This window comes from Branchiostoma lanceolatum, chromosome 2, assembly GCF_035083965.1.
Source record: "Branchiostoma lanceolatum isolate klBraLanc5 chromosome 2, klBraLanc5.hap2, whole genome shotgun sequence".
Taxonomy (NCBI): Eukaryota; Metazoa; Chordata; class Leptocardii; order Amphioxiformes; family Branchiostomatidae; genus Branchiostoma; species Branchiostoma lanceolatum.
The window spans coordinates 31,754,316-31,773,405 of NC_089723.1; the positions used below are offsets into that span (position 1 = coordinate 31,754,316).

General features: G+C 40.4%; 3 protein-coding genes across 8 annotated transcripts; 2 read left to right on the top strand and 1 right to left on the bottom strand.

The window, feature by feature from the left end:
• The first annotated feature begins 7 nt into the window (after positions 1-7).
• LOC136428634 (uncharacterized) lies at positions 8-1,877 on the top strand. Of its 4 annotated transcripts, none has more exons than XM_066418300.1 (3): positions 8-194; positions 750-937; positions 1,142-1,877. In XM_066418300.1, the coding sequence occupies exons 2-3, from the start codon at positions 761-763 to the stop codon at positions 1,643-1,645; spliced, it is 681 nt and encodes a 226-aa protein (XP_066274397.1). In that variant the 5' UTR covers positions 8-194; positions 750-760; the 3' UTR covers positions 1,646-1,877. The 4 variants fall into 4 exon arrangements, with proteins under 4 accessions (XP_066274397.1, XP_066274396.1, XP_066274399.1 ...); XM_066418299.1 differs by having other exon boundaries at positions 8-174; XM_066418302.1 differs by having other exon boundaries at positions 8-121.
• A 1-nt stretch (position 1,878) lies between these two features.
• LOC136428631 (protein FAM199X-B-like) lies at positions 1,879-10,998 on the bottom strand. Its single transcript, XM_066418296.1, has 8 exons — positions 10,637-10,998; positions 8,339-8,458; positions 7,681-7,898; positions 7,167-7,341; positions 5,785-5,936; positions 4,693-4,883; positions 4,176-4,286; positions 1,879-4,008 (listed from the first exon to the last, which is right to left on the bottom strand). The coding sequence occupies exons 1-8, from the start codon at positions 10,672-10,674 to the stop codon at positions 3,943-3,945; spliced, it is 1,071 nt and encodes a 356-aa protein (XP_066274393.1). The 5' UTR covers positions 10,675-10,998; the 3' UTR covers positions 1,879-3,942.
• Positions 10,999-11,233: 235 nt separating this feature from the next.
• On the top strand, positions 11,234-17,665 carry LOC136428636 (keratinocyte-associated protein 2-like). 3 transcript variants are annotated; one of them, XM_066418310.1, is made up of 6 exons: positions 11,234-11,272; positions 11,838-11,897; positions 12,190-12,284; positions 12,713-12,776; positions 13,197-13,263; positions 16,032-17,665. In XM_066418310.1, exons 1-6 carry the CDS (start codon positions 11,269-11,271, stop codon positions 16,141-16,143), a joined length of 402 nt encoding a protein of 133 aa, XP_066274407.1. In that variant the 5' UTR covers positions 11,234-11,268; the 3' UTR covers positions 16,144-17,665. The 3 variants fall into 3 exon arrangements, with proteins under 3 accessions (XP_066274407.1, XP_066274408.1, XP_066274406.1); XM_066418311.1 differs by lacking the exon at positions 11,234-11,272 and adding an exon at positions 11,348-11,372; XM_066418309.1 differs by lacking the exon at positions 11,234-11,272 and adding an exon at positions 11,379-11,472.
• Positions 17,666-19,090: the final 1,425 nt, after the last annotated feature.

A 19,090-nucleotide genomic window follows, 5' to 3' on the forward strand; every position in this document is an offset into this window, starting at 1 on the left:
GACCTCGGTTAACCTCGTAACCTTTGACTTGCGCTATCGCCAACTTGTGATGACCTACAGTGTGACTGTGTGTAAGAAGGTTGTTTTAACAACCTCCCCGCCGTGAGTAAATCTTCGCAACGTACGTCGAAGATTTCCTGTTGCTGTCTGGATGTAACGCCATTACGATCGGAGGTTATTTGTTTTTCTCTGTGGTAAAAACTAAAGTAAAAGACTGGTGAGGGGGAGGGGGGCGGCGTACTACTTGGGGACACACTCAGAGGTCTCATATGATGTTGTAGTATGATGTTTTGGATATATTCAGCATAGTTAGTGTTTACTGGGAATATTGATTTCGACAATAGAGACTTGCTGGAGTATCATATCGGAAATAAGATGCTGCTGAAATATGGTGTCACCTTTTCAAAGGGTTACTTTTGGAAGAATGAAGATGACTATGGTACCTGCTCAGGTGAAGTGCTCTGTTGTTTCTTGAGGGTCTGCATGGGAGGTCCTCACAATGGGTAATGCTGAATTCAGAAGAATAAATGCTTGTATTGACGCTAAAATCAAGGAAGGAAATAATGCAAAATTTCCCTATAAATTATGGGAAATAAAAATAGGCTGCCTACGCCTTATGGAAAAGAGCATTGAGACCCTCTTCCTTGTACCGGAAGAACTTCCTCCCCAAGTTGACATACCCAATGGCTTGACCACTTGTTTGTGTTCACAGCCTATTGTCTCATCATCTACGATTGTTGTACTTTCAGGTCCATAAGAAATGAATCTACTCTTCAGGCGGGTCATCACTGGAGCCACCCTCTACTATGTAGGACTACAGGGCTACCTGGTCTATCATCTCAAAACAGCGCCGCCTAACAACGTCCAACCAAACTGGAGTGATGGCAGCAAGGACATGTTTCACTCAGGGATGGAGCCCGGGCCGGCCAAACCCAAGGTAAGGCTGGCTTCTTGATAAGTCAGTTGGTGTGATATATTCAACTATCACCCTGTTATTGTAAAGCTGGTGCGTCAGGACATACCAGGTGTTCGCAGTACGTCTACAGATTTTACATCATCTAGATACAGTAGGATATGTTTTAAAAAGGAATTAGTCATGAGTTTAGGTATAATGTTATGTATATGTATCTTCACATTACAGTTGGAAAGTGCAACACCCAAGTCCAGGGAGCCCATGGTGCAAGCCGTCCTCAGCCTGTACCAGTCCAAGCCTTCACTGGGTGCGATGGAGTTCTATGCCCCGGATGCTACAGTAGAGGACCCCTGCTTCCTCTTCAAGGGGAAGAGAGAGATAGCAGCAGCCTGGTACAACATGGTCAAGGTCATCCCTACATCAGAGACACTCAGCTACAAAGTCGACCATTCCGAAGATTGGGTCCGTATCTCGGTGAACCAGAAGTACTGCCTTCGCGGCATCGGACTTGACATCGCCTTGCCTTCTGTCGTCTATCTAACGTTGACAAGGACTGAGGAAGGGAAGGAGCTCATCGTAAACCACACAGATGAGTGGTACGGAAAACCCCTCCTGGAGAGGAGTAATCACTTTGGGTTTGAGCTGATAGGCACAACAGCTCGGGTCTTCCGTAGGGCACACGGTTGGATTGCAACACGATACAGCTGTGCACCCAATGTTAGAGACCTGTGAATTTGCTGTACTTTGAGACTGCATAATTGATCTGAAGAGACATAGGTATAAAATCAGATGTATAATGTAAAGGTTTTGAGAAAAGAATTATGACATGGTTTCAAAGTCGAAATTTAATACCATTTCACCAGTCAGTCTTTATCGGTGCCAGACTATGTTCTCTTTACATTGTAGTAGCAATGTCCGACAAAGAATTGTAGAAATAAATTTCAAAGAATGAAGTACAATCTTAGTGGAGTGTCATCTGCATTTATTCAGACCTTGTAAGGGTAATACATTGGAGCTGAAAAACACAATTTCTTTCACATTACAAAACTTCATTGATTTCTGTGAGTCAATTCCTCACAACATTGATCGTTTCTGGGTTACTCACCGCTCTGAGCAGGCTGCAGCATGAGAATTGTAAGTCGATAATCCCGGACAAAAACATGAACATCTCTCCCTGTCAAAGTGAATCGTCATTGAGGATAACTGTCAGACTGAGTGTCATCCTATTTAGTTACAGGCTCTGCCTTCACAGTGAAGGCAGAGCCTGTAACTAAACAGGATGACACTCAGGCTAGATAACTGTGTAAATTGAGCCAAAAACAGGTTCATCTTTGGTACTGTCTCATATGTGCCTCATACATAGCTTGCAATCCTTGTTGTTCTTTGTTGCAGTAACATTTCACATTTCTTTCATGGACTCCCATGTACCATCAAATGTGAGGCTAATCCAAACCATTGGAGTGCCAGTGATTGCAACTGGTATTCAGTGAGAGAGAACATATGGCGAGTGGATGAGTTCTTGAGAAGTACACAGCCAACATTCATACAACTATCTGCAAAAACAATTCAATAGGGCACAACCTAAGTTTGTTTTAAACAATGCAGTTTTATATTGTTTCCAGATATGGAGAATTCATGTCAAAGATGAGGCTAACATTTTTATCCAACAGCTTCAATTTAGCAGGGACATGACAACATAAATGCTGTTGTGACCAAAAGAGATGAATACACTGTTCAAGGGGATTTCAAGATACAAAAACTTTCCATAGTGTTCCATGTTAAACTTCAGTACAAAGCCAGTAAGTCAATACTTTTTTGCTGTGGACTGTATTCAGTATGAGATACCCATGTCAAGTTCACTGGCAAACTATGTACGCCTAAACATGACTAAGCATGCCAATATTGCCTGAAACAATGCAGAGGACGTATCAACATGGCTGGAGTAGGAGGGAGGCAAGTTTGCAACACTTGTACCAATATTCTCACATATGGTTCTGTCTCCAAGCAGTTGTCATCTTGCCTCCCCCCGGCATGATATACAAAATGTTCGGCCGGTACCGCCAGGAACTCAGCAAAAGCATCTGGTCATCACATTTCATTTTCACTGTTGAGCCTGGTCAGTATCTGGCCACTCTTTAGCGTGTTTGCAGAGATGTTAATCATTGAAATTCATTGCCATAGATTTCATGGCCTTTGCAAAGTGTGCATCCCTCCAGACAGCACGGGTATGATATTTTCACTCTTTTATATCAGTTAATATTGAATAAATACTACACATTTGGTTCAGGTAAGTACATCTTTGTATTCCCCAGAGAGGGATGGACACAGTGCAAACGGCCATGTTCTGTGTGGTAGTAAAGTCATAGATACTGTAGCCATTTATTGCAGAAAGTCATCATCACGTAAGCAACTCATATTCGTACAAAAGTTCTCTAATATGTATAAAAAAAAATCTTCAAAGAATGATGACAACAGTCATGATAAATCTGATGATCTTTGGGTCATAATTTCTGTAGAGCTCTGGTGTAGGCCACTCTTGATTATCAAGAGGGAATGATACATAAACCAAAATTGAATCATTGGTGCCTTTTCACAACACCTGACTAGTATTCAAAGTCCCATTACACATCAGTGGTTTGGTACTCAACTGGGGGGGTCCAGATTCATTCCTTTGACTTGAGAGTAGCAAGAACATTTCAAATTCAAAGATAACCTTTGTTACTGTCTGCCTTTTGCTTCAGTACAAACAGCAATGTCGTCCATGAGAAATGACAAATCAGTTCTGTAGTCTCATCAAACCCACACACAGAGCAAGTTTTGCACAAGAACAATCATGTTATATTCCAAATGTGTACTGGAAGACTACAATACTCTGGGCCACATTGTTACTGAAATAAAATGCTTCAGATTTCTTCAAATTTGGAACCATGTTGAGAACTTTCTGCAACAATGCAGCACAATAAGATTGCAACTGGGCAGACTTGTCAAAACTGAATTTTATAGTAACAAACTCCCATGGGAGCGTGATGTCATCCAAGTATGTCCACGTCTAGACCCTCCTCCTCCTCTTCTTTTACCCTCTGCAAATTAAGGACCTGGAAGAAGAAGAATACAAACATCATCACTGGAACATATCTTAGGTACTAAATATCAAGTATTAAATGGAATCTATAGTATTACAATATTTGGAAATGGCTACCTTGTTCTTAGTCGGATATGACAATGAATATACAAGAAATGACATCATGTCTTGACTACATACCTCCTCCTTGCCAAAAAATCCACTTCTTTTTTCCTTCATGGCCTGTCTGTGTTCTTTCTTCTGTCTCTGTCTCAGTGCTTTCAGCTGGTTTCTTCTTTCGCGAGATTGTCTCTACAAGACGAACAAGCATAAGATTTGAGTTTCTCACTTAAATGTGGCTAAGACACAAAGTTGAAGCTTAGTTAAATCTTGATGTTGCCTCTAGTATAAAACAGAACTGACCCTTTCATTTTTATTTTATTAGAATTGCGACAGTACAATACAGGTGGGACACAGGCAGCTATTGCTGGTGTCGTGACCCACACATAAAACATTACAGAACACGTAGCAAAACTTGCACAGACTACAAGTCACAAACAAAGCAATAAATACAATCTAAAAAAGCAGCATAATAAAATATGACCTAACTATCAATCTATATAGTACATGCTTCTTCAAATTCATAACCGTTGTCAAGCTAAACAAAGTTAGAGTAAACTGAAAGCAATTTGTTCTATCAATACACTGTCAAACCGACCTTTGATTCCTTTGTCTTCTCTGCCTGCGTCATGGCGTGCACGTGTCCATCGCTGGAACTGCTGCAGCCACTGCTGCTGGATTCACTGCAGCTGCTGGAGGACGAGCTGCAGTCTTTACTTCTCTTGTCTATACACGTCTTCACGAAGTTCCGCACCTGCTGCAGCTTCGCATCATCTATCACATCTAGATCTGCAGAGGAGGAGAAATGTAGGTTCAGTATGAGACTGTTTTTTCAATAGTCCAGCGGAATAGCTGGAAAAATTACCTGAACTGTGCAGACTTGGCTAAAACTTAGTAAAAGCACCAAATTTGGAACATGTGTAGTCGAACTTATTCTGCATAACTCTGGATATGGAGGCATCTCATTTGCACAATTTTTCAGCTATGCAACTGGACTGCAAGGTTTTCTACCTTTAAGAAAAGTTTCACACCAAGGAAGTGAGGCTGCCTTGAACAGTTAAAACTGGTTGTCTTGGATTGTTTGCAAGCCTTAAAGCCAACATCTCATATCACTGTAGAAGTTGGTAGTTATAACTTGCAGTGTTTTTCTAGCACCACTGGAAAGACCTTCAGGCAATAAGGACAATGCAGAAAGTTTTGCTTGTGGTGCATTTAGAAACATTACATAACCTCTTTTGTACTTTGTATAGAATATTCATAGAGGGCAACTTTTCTCACAATAAGAACAATGTTCGTACTACACAATAAACAAAATGTAAGCTGGGTCCACACTGCTCCTTACTCATTAAAACTGTCAGTTGCTGCAGTAGCATTTCAGTGGTTCATCATTCCTGGAGACACCATCATTTTCACGAATCTTATGTTCTGTTAATCCAGTGGCAAAATACTTCTAAAGCAAAAGTGGTATTTAAAAGCCTGACCTTTCAACCTAAACTATTTCTTTTTTGTGTGTAATAATCACCATAAATGGATGGGTTCTCATTAATCATTTGTGACCATCCATTATTGTTTCCTGGTTTTACCTGTCAGTTGTGTTGTTACTCATGCGTTTTACTTATTTTGTATGTGTGCGATGGTCTTTTTTTCTTATTTTGAAAATCAATAAAAAGAATGAAAACAAAAGCCTGACCTATGACAAACTCGTTGTCCGAGGGGTGTATTTTGGCATCTGGACTGATGATTCGTATGACCTCCAGCTGCTCCCGCAGGCCCATGCTGTTACTGATCACATGACTCAGGTTCTCCACCACGCTGATCTGCTCTTCATCTGACATGTCCGTCCTGTGGAGGCAACAGAACAAACTGTTATCATCTGTGGTATCTTTGGATCAGAGGTAACTTAGCCTGGATACCAGATCCTTCCCATGATGCGAGACGATGACCACTTTTGGCCGGGGAAGGCCTAGTAGTGGATAGAGTTGGCACCAGGTCTCTCTTGGCTGCAGATCTCTAATATCTATTGTGAAAGGAAATAAGGGGCTTGTGTACTATCTCAGTATCTGTGGTGGTGGGGCAAGTTGCTTCCCCTGCCGAAGGATTAGCCACCGTAGCACGGTGGTCTGGTACCTAGGCAAGAGGTAATCATACATACTGTGGTAAATCTCAATTTAATCCCTGACAAATCCACAACTACCACACATTATTGTAGGGCAATAGATTTGTCGGCACAAGAATACAAGAAATCTTCATTTATGTTACAACACCATGTATGAAAGTTACTGTCCATAGTACCATAGTTGGAAATTGTCAACAGGCACAAATCATACTTATTGCTTTGTAAGTGAATCTTCAAATATAATCAATTGCATACCAATGCTTTAACTAGGCTTCAAATTCATTTTTCCAAATATGGATATGGAGGCATCTTAGTTGCACAATTTTTCAGCTATGCAACTGGACTGCAACCTTTAAGAAAAGTGTCACACAAAGGAGGTGAGGCTGCCGTGAACAGGTAAAACTGATTATGTCGGATTGTTTGCAAGCCTTAAAGCCAACATCTCATATCACTGTAGAAGTTGGTAGTTATAACTTGCTGTGTTTTTCTAGCACCACTAGAAAGACCTTCAGGCAATAAGGACAATGCAGAAAGCTTTGCTTGTGGTGCACTTGGAATCGATTGCATACCAATGATCTAACTGGGCTTGAAATTCATTTTTAGTATAGGTGCACATTATCTAAAAATTTAGATACACTGAAAAAAAATTGGTTGCAAAGCATACATGCAAGATAAAGTAGAATGTCAGCAAATATCTACATGCATGTGCACTGCGCCCACTGTCAAAAATAAGATGCTCAGCTCCAATTTTCGGTGCACAAAAGTACATGTGCACCCAGGATTATGACCCCTGTAATACAGGTATGATTGCAAAAATAATCTCATCTATGACAAACATAATGTATGCCATAAAATTAGCTTAAAAAGGACAGTGACTATGCATGACAGAATAGAAAGTCTAGACTCTACAGTAAGTCTTGATTTCATGGTGTGTAACCGAACAACCAACTACCTACCATGGGACATTGTCCAGGTGTTTTCTCTTCTTCTTCGGCGGGCTGGGTGGATTTGGTAGGTTGGGGATGCTCTCTGTTTTGTTGTCATCTTTACTCTGTGTTATATTCACGTTGTTTGACACTTGAAGGTCAAGGTCACTGTCGGACAACTCGAAGGTGCTCAGGGAAACATGGTCTAAGAAGATAACAGACAAGATAATCACTACATGTACTTGCTTACTAATCTTAGCTTCACGTCTAGTGCTGTTATCAAAATCATCAAAAAACCACATGCTTGTAAACATCAATTGCACACTGAATTAACATGTTTCCTTTGCATAGAGGTAGGTATATAAACAAACTTCTTTAAACTCACATGTACAGTTCATACACATAATTCAAATTCGATATACATTCTCATCATAGTATCAGAAAAAAACCCTCTTCAATTACCATACAGGAACCTCTGCTACAGAAAATACCTAGCACAAAGTGCTAACTCTAGACATATTAAATGTCCAATGGTCAAACTCACCTGTTGCATTTCCATCTTCGAGAAGGTTCAAGATGGATGTATTTAAGTAGTCTGACTCCGAACCGCTGAAGAAGTTATCTGAGATGCCTCCGACGTCAATGATGGTGTCCTCGTCCCCGTCGTACTCTGAGCTGGCCACCGAGGTAGAGCAGGACGCGCTGTTGCCCGTCGACAGGTTTCTTCTGTATTCCTGAGTCACCTGCTTCTCCTGTTTAACTCTGCAGAGGTTAACACAGGCATGTATACTGTAATTCTTGTTAATAACTTGTAACTCGAGGCACAAAAAAGAGGAGTGGTCCGATCGGTCATTCTTGATAAAGACGAATAAAGTCGAAACCGGTCGAATTCCATCTCAGCACTGTCATTGTCTCAGAGCTACAAATGATGACTGTAATTCTTGTAAACAGTAACTTAATTCTCGCAAATTTCATGGTCAATATTCCACCGCTAAAATGTCATCATCGCAAAGATTTGATCACTCTTCCTGCTGAGGCAACAGGCTGTGAACTACTAACTTCCCCCCATGGGCTGAAATTATTGGTCAGCACTTTCATAACAAAACAAACACGTACAAATGTTGTCGTAGATCTGAACAATTCCTCACAGAAATAACAACCCACTTCTGCAACACAAACTTCAGAAAGAAAGGAGACCTTACCTCTCTATTTCTGCTTCTATTGCCTGGATGTCTGCATCCAAGTCCCCAGTGTCCAGGTACTTGTGGTACACATGAGGGGCTGCCTCAGGTTCTCTGGATGGCAACTGTGAGCCCCACGGGCTGAAAATTAACATAGATAATATATGCATAAGAAAACAGAATTCTCCTCATTGAACCATGAGCATAGCAAATGGCAACAGAACACTTGTAGAAAACTGGCACAAGTTCACTCATACATTGGCATTCTCAGGGTCAACATCACCTTCAGGATTCTACAGTCAAAGATTTTACGGTATCCATATGAAAGCCATCAGTTATTACACTTAAAGAAAATACAACTGCTTGGGTGTGTTAATCTTTACCATGTTTGACTTTATAGACAAACATTGGTTAAACAATTTGTGATAATGTAAAGTCTAACACTGTACAAGTTACTGCTTACAGGTCAATGAAGAAAAGTTTATTGCAAATTCCTGCCCGTAGGCTAATTGCAGGTACATGTACATGTAACACGAAGTGGACGGACAGACAATAATGAACAGTATAACAAATGTCTACTCTAGTCTTTACTACTGCCACTAAGTTTAAACTTATTGATTACAGCTATCTCACTGACGAGGGTAATTATCCAATTAAACTAGCCCAAAACTGAAACTTGTATTTAACAAAAGGACATGTTTTTCAAAACAAACCACTCTTTCAATTTGAATAATGGCCAGACAAAGGAGACAAAATGTGCTGTGACAAACAGCTTGTTCCTTCAATCTGGCACAATTAGGTTACCATGGCAATGACAAGCCACCAATCAAAACGACCCAGCCATGCTTTAACATTCTCCCTGCTGCCTAACACTGGGAGCAATGCAAATTTGGTGTCAAAAGGTTAACTCAGCAGGGAGAAAGTTAATTACCCAAATCATGAAGGAAGGAGAAAAGAAGCGAACAAGAAATTACCATGCGCAGTACTAGCACCAACTAGGCACAGCCTCATTACTCTTAAGGGTACCTACTGGCTGAACTACAAGGTGAATATTCAAGGTGAATATTTAAACATGCACCCTTACAAAATACAATAGTGCTAATGTGAGCAATAAAAGTTCTGGATGAGTTACTGATGACAAAACACTTATGAGGCTATTGAGGCCTTTTGTGACCATGTTTAAAAACTTCCTGCATTCTTTTTGTATCATTCATATCACCAAGGAGAACTTACTTTCAGAAATGCATATAGACATGACAAGATATTAAGTGAATAAAAGTATGCAGACCACCAGTGATGTGCCTGTGGGGTTGCACACACACACACACACACACACAGAAAAATGCAGCTATTGGTTAATACTTGGGCACATTGTGCCAAGTTGAGTTTGCAGTCATGTCATGTTGACTTGTATCTTGGCTACACATCAACGTGGATGTGTACACACACAACTCTACATTTTTCAACTCACCCACCCATTGACAAACTTACTAGCCAGCTAGCCATGTCGACTGTTACAGCCCACAGGGCTTACTTTTACTTGCTGTCTACAGCCTTGTATATAGCCCGTATATACAAGACAGCAAGTGAAGGTAAGTCCTGTAACAGTTGCCACAGTTACTAGCCAGCCAAATTATGTTTCAGTGCATATCCCTGAAACAACAGCTACATCTTTAAGTTGGCTTCAAGACTAAAATATACTCGTGCAAGATATCTACTCAAAGTACAACTGATGTGAAACTTGTGTTCAGATAAATACAGCAGAAAAGACGATTTGGGGCATCTCAGGTGCCGGTTTGTTTCCTATTCAAATACAATTTTACATTGAGATTTGAGTGCGAACATGATGCTTCAGGGAAACAACAAAAATGTTCTCATTTGCATATTTGTGTATCAGAATGTTGCATACTTCTTTCAACACCACAGGCACTGGGATGCAAGGAAAGTAGTATGGGCTATGGGGGGGGGGGCGTAGTTGGCCGTTTTTCTTTCATTCAATGAAAGTTAAAATAATTATTATCCCCAAAAATATTGCACCCAAATCTGAACAACATTCACTCCTTTTGCGCGAGCAGAATCCAACTAAATATACCAGCATTACCTACGAGGACCAATGGGAGTTTGAATATGCTCACTGTTCGTGTTGAGCATGCGGTTCCAATGGTGAGTAGCGGTCTCCATGTGTGAATCATGTGCTAACATATTTCTGCCGGCCTGTCGCCATTTTATCCGGATCCCAGGCGGCGACGTCCTCCTTTCTCGCCGAGAATACCACACTTAGACACACTGTTCCAGAAAACGGATGCGAGAGGTACATACCTTGCAACAGCTGTCGTTAAGGTAGGCTCCATGAGCATTTTCTGTCTTGTTTTGGGTTAACACTTGCCGAAGGAAAAAAATGAGCCCACGTCCTGGCAAGCGCCACTGAGCGCGTTGCAGGAATACCGAGTCCAGTCGCGGGCTTTGCCTTCCCCTGTCTGGCCTCTCCTCGAGTTCACCGACAGCAAGAAAATATCAGAAGTAGTCAGGAAACATAAGGACAAAACTCTCTTCCCATCTGCATATAGAAATCACGACAATGTTGCCTAAATCTTAACAATTCCGGCAACAAATTCCTAACAGCCTGGCAAATTCACGCCCGAATATTCAACGTGGAACAAAGAAACCGGAAGTACTATTAATATCGTTCCCGGGAAAATAGAGTCACGCGGAATTGCAGCGTGAAAATGCGAGAGTACTATGATTAAATATAGGAACGAAATCTCGTTTTTATTAGTCAGGTGGTCAAACCACGAGAGTTAGATAGGAGCACTTTTCACTTCCGGGGTTACTAATGTCCCTGCCTCCTCTACTGTGATTGGTCAGTCGTCAGGGTATTCTGCAATCTGATTGGTCGGACGGAAAGCACAGCTGTAAAATCCCCCGGATGTGCCACCTCTACACTTTCCAAGATGGGTGAGTAGGGAGCAGAAGTTTTCTCTCCTCTGTGGTTTTCCCTTTTGTGCGGGAACTGGGCAACTTTTGATCATAGAATGCAAGATGGTTGTTGACTAAGGTATAAGGAAGGAATGGAGTGAATGTGAAAGCTGTGTGCATGCTGTACTTTTCGCTAGAAGGTCGCAAACAAGTGTGGCCGTGCATCGTGGAAGAAGTTGGTGGGAGCAAGGAACCTCCTTGGTGGGAGTAAACTCTTTTAGCTCACTTTCGGAATCTCTCGAATAACGACACAACCTAGATGTGGTCCGTCTAGCTCAGTATTTGGAAGAGAATGGTTTTGAAAGAAAAAACCCTGCGTTGTATTGAAATTCAACAAGTTGAGAATCAGAGGCCCTGTGGCTTTGCGTGACGCAGACCTTGAAAATGCATTTTTCCCGATCAGTGAGGCATAGCGCTAGCAGGGACGAAGGCATACTTTTCGCGTGCGGAGACTTGGGACAAAACAACTGACATGAATTTTGTATGGTGCTCAGTGGTTAAAGCATGTTACTCGATGCTAAAATTGTTCCTGCTTTTTTTCCAGCCGTGCCCACCTCTGTGTCTTTCCTACTGGCATCCACCCTGTGTATCCTGCTATTTGCAGGTAGGAACATTTTGCCAACATAATTTCAATTTTTGTAAAATGATAATATCATTAAGATGATCGTGTGACTGCGATGAAGATAGTAAGTTGCCAAGACTTCCTATCTTTGAAGTTTGAACAGAGCATTCACCACAATCAGAAATTCACTCTTTCATATTTGGTATAGACTTGGTACCACATCATAATTTTGGTGCAAAGGAGCAAGGTACAACCATTTTTCTCAGTGCCCTGAATGGTTGCTGAGGACAGGTTTGACTGTATGATCTAATAATTTATGCCCCGATCTCCACAGGAATGCAGATGTACAAGATCCAGCTGGCCTCCAAGGAGTGGCTGACCATCCTCGGAGGTTTCCTGGGTTCCAACCTCTTCATCTTTGTCCTTACCGTATCCTTCAGACATAAGTAGTTATCAAAGTAGCTTCCAGCCTACTCATTGTCATGAACTACTAAAGGAGCATTCCCAGGAGATATCTTTAAACAGGGCTTGCAGTCAGATTTGCCAAGGTTAGGTGTGACAGGTTGTTCAGTGTAATATAACCAGCTGCTTCTGCACCACGTGCCTGCGAAGCTGGTGTGTTATGCCAAAGGCCGGTTATACCGGCTATGCAGAGACAGATACTGAAGTACGGTAAGCTAGTCATGTAGAGGGCACAAGTTTTGATACATGAACTTAGCTGCATGGCATGTATAAATGTACTATAGAATATGCCCAATCATCTTGTTGTTGAAACAACTTAATACTTATATTGCTAGTGATTCATATCGATTTCCATTACATGTCCTTGCATGTTTCCTTGACTATATCTTTACCAGGCCACAAGCAACTTTGAAAGTTGGCTTTTCGGTCGTGGCTTCCAGGCCAAGGTGTTCCCAGAAGGTGAGGTCCAACATTTGCTTGTCTTTATATTAATCATTAAGACGTTTTGGAAGTCAACAAAAGTATGCATAACTGTGGAGGCAAAGTTAAAACTTTACACTCAAAGGCAGGAACGGCAAAGGAAGGGTTGAAAGGAAAGGAATATAAGGAAAGTGCTAAATCTTAGGGGTTCTTATTTTGTATTGTCACATGAGAATGATTTAATGTTATTGACCTTTGCCATTGTCTGTGACCAACATGGAGTCTATAGACTGGCTTATCATTTTTGGGTTTGAAGATGGTATGAAACCAACATAGAAAGAGTTATTATACACGTATCAGTAAGTATCGCAGCATTCACAATTCACAGTGTCAAAATATTTATCATTCATAAAGGCATTCAATGTTGTATTCTAACAAAATGAAAATGTTGTTTTCCAGTTCTGTTTGCCCTAGCTGTAGCCATGTTTGCTTCAGGACTTATACACCGAGTCTGTGTCACAACATGGTGAGTTATGCTCTGGAATAACTATTTTGTAATGTTCTAGCTATAACAAAGAGTTTGCATATGTATATCATCATCCAAGACAATCCACAACCAAGAATGTTGGAGCCTTTCTTTGCACCACAAACCTTGTGAATCACAAGGTTTGTGGTGCAAAGAAAGGCTCCAACATTCTTGGTTAGTTGTGAATACTGTTGAGGCATTCTTTTCAAATACTGCAGTATTTTTTTAGGAAGTAATGCATTTGAGACACAGTAGTTTTACAAACACACAGTCTTGTACATTGCACAGTGTTATTTCACCTAGAGACGAAATGCTTCTGGGAGATTCTAGGGATTACATTCCAGGATACATCTCGAATGCTGAAGTATGAAGTAGTCAAATATAGAAGTGAACTTTATTGCTCAACAATCGTACATGGTACAATGTATGGCATGAAATCAACAATACTACAAGGCTAATCTATCCTACAATTCTAAGTACAAAATATTTTCGAAACCAGTGTATTTGTTACAATATATAATCATGTATGGGTAATTCTGTCTCACTTTTCGAATGATTTATGGAGAAATTGACCTATGTACATGGATATAGGAGTCGGACATGACAACAGTACATAGAAAATATCGCTCTGTGTACCAGATAGGGTGAAGTTTGTCTTAGTAATAATAGTCTGTAAAAGCATATCTCTCTCTTTGCTATAAGTTGGACAATTCATTACAAAGTGGAATTCATCTTCAACACTTCCATTACATGTGGGACACAATCTCTGAGTGGCTGGTGTGTTGTGGTGTCGACCCTTTTCAACTTCTAAGCAATGTGCACTGATTCTCAGCTTTGTTATGCTATTTGCAAACAGTTTATTATGAATTGATGTGAGATATGTTTCCATGCCAAAGTGTTTTTTGATTTTAGAATATGCGTGTAGTTTACTGGAATGTCTAAGTTGTTCCCTCCAGCCAGAAAGAAATGAGTCTTTCAGACGTTCTTTGAATATAATTCCAAAATAATTGGCATTAACTGCGGGGTTAAGCCAAACATTTTGGAACCCATGTCTACATAATATATCTTGAACGTGAGTAGCCCAGTCATGTTCTTCTTCGACTGAAGTGTCGTATGCTTTTTTAACAATCTTGTCATTAGGTGAATTTTTCAATCTTAGCCAGTATTTAATCAACTGTGTTTGACTGTCAATGAACAACGGGAATACTCCCAATTCACCCCTTACGGCGGCATTTATAGAACTTTTTGGAACACGTAGTATAATTTTGCAAAAATTTAAAAGTACATATTCCAAGTCAGGAATTTCATACGAAATTTTTGTTTGATCTAGCGTGACATTCTGGTTCCTTAACAATGTGTCTGACTGGTAAATCACGTTCAGTTTATCACTATACTTCTTGAATCGAACAACAACAGGGCGAGTAACTGTAGACGTGGGGTCTGATATCTTTCCTAACCGACTAACTCTCAGTAAACCAACATCCGACCCCAATATAGGGCTGAGGATTGTATCTATTGATGTTCTGATCTTTTCATTGGGATATTCCTTAATTCCTTTGAAAATTAGGTCTCTACATTGTATATTTATTCCAGTAAGTTCACTGCAATAAAGCAGAATAGGTTTCACCAAACTGTTAAACAGATCAATAGCTAGGGAGATTGACGGATTTGAGTTTGATGATAATAATGATTTTAATCTAAAAGAGGCACGTAGAGCTTTCAGTCTTAACTGTTTAATGGCACGACTAAAAGATCCTGACGGTGTAATGTCCACTCCTAAGTATGTGTAAAATTTAGCTATCTCTAAAGCTTGACCTTGAGATTTGAAAGGAGAATGCTTATAATCGGCTGTCCGTCCATTTTTTGAGAAAATCATTACTTTTGTCTTGTTCTTATTGATTGATAATTTCCATAGGGAACAAAATTGGTCCAGTGTCCTCAGACACTCTTTTAGGCCTGCTTCAGATTTTGATACAAGGACAAGGTCGTCGGCCCAAAATATGCTATTTATATTAATATCTTTTAGTATCAATGGATCGCAGGATGTTGGATCTAGTAGAGATGGAAAATCATTGATGAATAGGTTGAATAGGAGAGGACTCAAATTACAACCCTGTCGCACCCCGCAAAGAGACTGAAAGTAGGGTGACAGACCATGTGGGGTTTTGACACAATATTCTATGTTATGATACATTGATTTTATTATCCTAAAGAAGTTCCCCCCTATCCCTGAAGACAAAAGTTTATAAAATAATCCATTTCGCCAAATTGAATCAAAAGCCTTCCGAAAATCTATAAAGCAAGTATATAATTTACCCCCGGGTTTGGAAGTCTGCTGGTCGATTAGTGTTTTGAGGACGAAGACGTTATCACTTGTTCTGAAATCTTTCCTAAATCCGGATTGAAAAGGAGATATATATACCATCAGTCCATACCAAGACCCCCTAACCACAGTAAAGAATAGAAGACTGAGAAGTGGTATGACTGTGTCATGGTCATCGGGACTAGCCAAAACTATCATGCAAGGAGCCGTCCAGGGGGAAGAAAGAAGGGTATGCAATGAAAGAGATGGGAGGACAATATCAGAGCATGGACAGGCATGACATAATGTGAAACATTTTCTTAAAAGGGTAGAGAAAACTGGTTGCCAGAGAAATAGTTAGACTAAGGGATAGATGGGATGAGAGATGAGATAATTTCACCCAGAAATTTATAGTACAGTGTGTTTCTGAATTAACTGACACAAGGTACTTTTCCCCCCACTCTAGCTTCATCTTCTCTTTGGTGGCTCTTTACTATGTCAACAAGGTCTCAGCATCCAAGTACGCACCGATGGCCACTCCCAGCAAACCTGTCAAGGAAACAAAGAAGAGGAAATAGACTCACCCTTAGCAGTGGTCCCTACAGGCCTGCACACCCCCATTGTTAAGTCTAGTAGTCCATGCTGCCTGAATGGTTCTCAGGAAAACTGGACAACTTGATTTAACATTTGGGGGTCAGGTCTGGCAGAGACATTGCAGCAGCACTAGTTACCCCCTGCCTGTTGTCACATAAATGGATGAGCTTGAATACTGCTGCTTGGGTAGTGTACTTGAGCAATACAATAGGAAACATTCTGATGGTAGACAAATGCTGGATCTTTTCCTGCAATCACTTTAGTCAGAATTTTGGAGAATGAATGTAATACTAGTAGCAGTGACACCCAGAATCTGAAATATGGTACATTCAATATTTGCAGAAAAGCTTTCTTATTACTCAAGGGTAATTTTGTCTAGCATTTGATGGTAAAATTCCGGCATCTAAACCTACATAACTGAATGCTCCAGTTGAGAGCTTGTGCAAACAAAAATCTGTATTCCACCTCATCTAAAGGACAACTGGCAGTAAGGGACTTTTAAGCAACCAAAAGCCTTAACTTCTCTGAAATCATTTTACAGTTCCCCGGTAAGCCAGTCAGGATAGATTTTATACCAAAGGCTCTCCGTCTGCATGACTCTCTCCATGAAGAGCCCTAGTGCTAAAATTAGTGCTTTTATGACATATCATCATCTGTGCTAGATACCCACCTAAACAGAACATGTACATTTTGTATAAAGAGTGGGTTGTCCCAGCAGTCTCTGTGGATTATGTACATTTTGTGTTGGGAAACGAGTGCACCTCCTTCTGTACTTGTTTTCTGTGGCTGGCTTTATGGAGACATAACTTCAACTCTTTCTACCAGGACTTCTGCAACAGTCAGTGTCAGTCCTCAAGTAGGGTGCTTCTGACTCGATATGGGGGCATTGCACACTCTTTTTTAATCACGTAATGGTAAACTTGACAGATCTGCATAACTGATCTGATGCTCTATCTACCTCGACCTGCCCATTGCTGAATTCCAAATCTTGGCTACCAGAGATAGGCTAACCATTATGATGGCTGATAGACATCACATGAGTACTTAAATCTAAAATTCCTCAATTGTTCTCTTACATAGGACAACAAATTGCTGTGTAATGAAGTTGAAGTTCGGACAGCAGTCCTTTATGTTATATATGATTGACACTTCTTACTTAAAAATGAATACATGTACACACTTATTTGCAAAGAGAACATGGAGGACTGCTGTCTGAAGTTCACATGTCTCAGACCCCTTTTGGATGACATTGACTTTGAAAAATTGGGGAGGGTCCCTATGCTAAGTGAAGGATGTGTTTATGTCCCGTGGGTATCGATATATTTTGTATGATGATTTGTCCTCTTTGTTTGTTGCTGTTTGTAACATTCCAATGTTTTGTTCCTTTTTTGTTTTGGTTTTTTTGGATAACAAGAAAAGATACAAAAAAAAGAAAAAGAAACTATGTAATCAAAAAAGTGATTTTGTAAGCAAGCAAGTTACTAGAAATGATACTTGATAATTGCAGATGCTGGCTCTTGTGTGATTTCTTGGTTTTCGTAGAGTCAGAAATATTGCTGTAGCTTTATACAGATGAATAGTCCATTTGATATTAGGAGGTGGCCTTTTACATGTATTTCCTGAAGCTATTGCTAGGTGGCACTAGTGAGCATTTATCTCCATTGAGATGTGATGTGCCTGTAGCCTGGAGTCCAGCCTTCTTAGCTTTAGTCCGCTAACCAAGCTTGGGTAGCAGACTAAAGCTAAGAAGGCTGGACTCCAGGCTACTGTGCCTGTGAGGCACAATTAATTCCATCACTTTTGACTCAGCAAGTTAGTGTCAACAACGTGCCTAGCATACAAATACCAATGTGCAGTACGACACCACCCTCACTAACACATCAACTGAAAACAATGACTCCGTTTCACAAAGTTAAAAAAATGGAAATACTGCTTCAGTACCGAGGAAAGCCACCAGGAGGCCCTCAATCGACCTTGACCTTCATCTTCCCATGCCATCAATCCATTGAGAGGGTCTTCCATCCAGAGGTTCTTATATGCTGACCACAAATATCCGGAAAGACACACAGAGGCACAGACTTCCAATCCATAAACTGTAAATGCATTTAGATTTAAGTTCACGTGGTTTTTACTTCGTGCTAAGAAAATGGGGTGTTCGCGGTGGTTTTAAGTTTGCAGCAGTGCTATTGTCATATACTGCTACAGAAATGTTCGCAGTGGTGTTAAGTTCGCGGTGAAACAGTCGCCGTGAAAACTGCAAACATAAAACCATCGGCAACATTTCTGCATTTACAGCAACTCAGACATCAATGCTGCAGTGCATTAGTTACTTACCAGACGGCAATGCTTCACTTTTGGTGTTCTCTACCTAACCATAGACTGGTTTCATTCCGATTTACGGAAAAAACTGACAAAAAGTGTCTTTTAAAAAAAAAGAATCTTATTCAGTCCATCTGCAGATTCTTCTATTAAAGGCATCCAGAGCATTTTATGAGGCTTGAAACTTTACTAAAAAAACTTTTCTAGTCATTTCTACACATAGTAAGTTTCAATAACACTATACCATTACATATCGACATTAAAGGAGCAAAGATACGATGTCGTTGTGTGGTGAGAACCAAGGAGGTTAAAATATTTTAACCTCCTTGTGAGAACTGATAGAAAGTTCAAGCCCTAATAGACTGATCCTGACTGTCCATCACAATCATCGGTTCGATCAATTAGAGAGTGACTGCATGTCCGTCAAATATTTGCATCTTTATGTTTTAATTTTTCTACGTTTTGACGGAGGTGGGCGGGGCTACGGTATCGGTAGGCGCGTGAAGCTAAAATATCACCATATAGCTTTTTTTTGTACCGCTTTTAAACACTTTTGATAAGAAATCCGCACGCAAATGTGGTTAACAGTGGCATTAAATGCCAATTTCATAA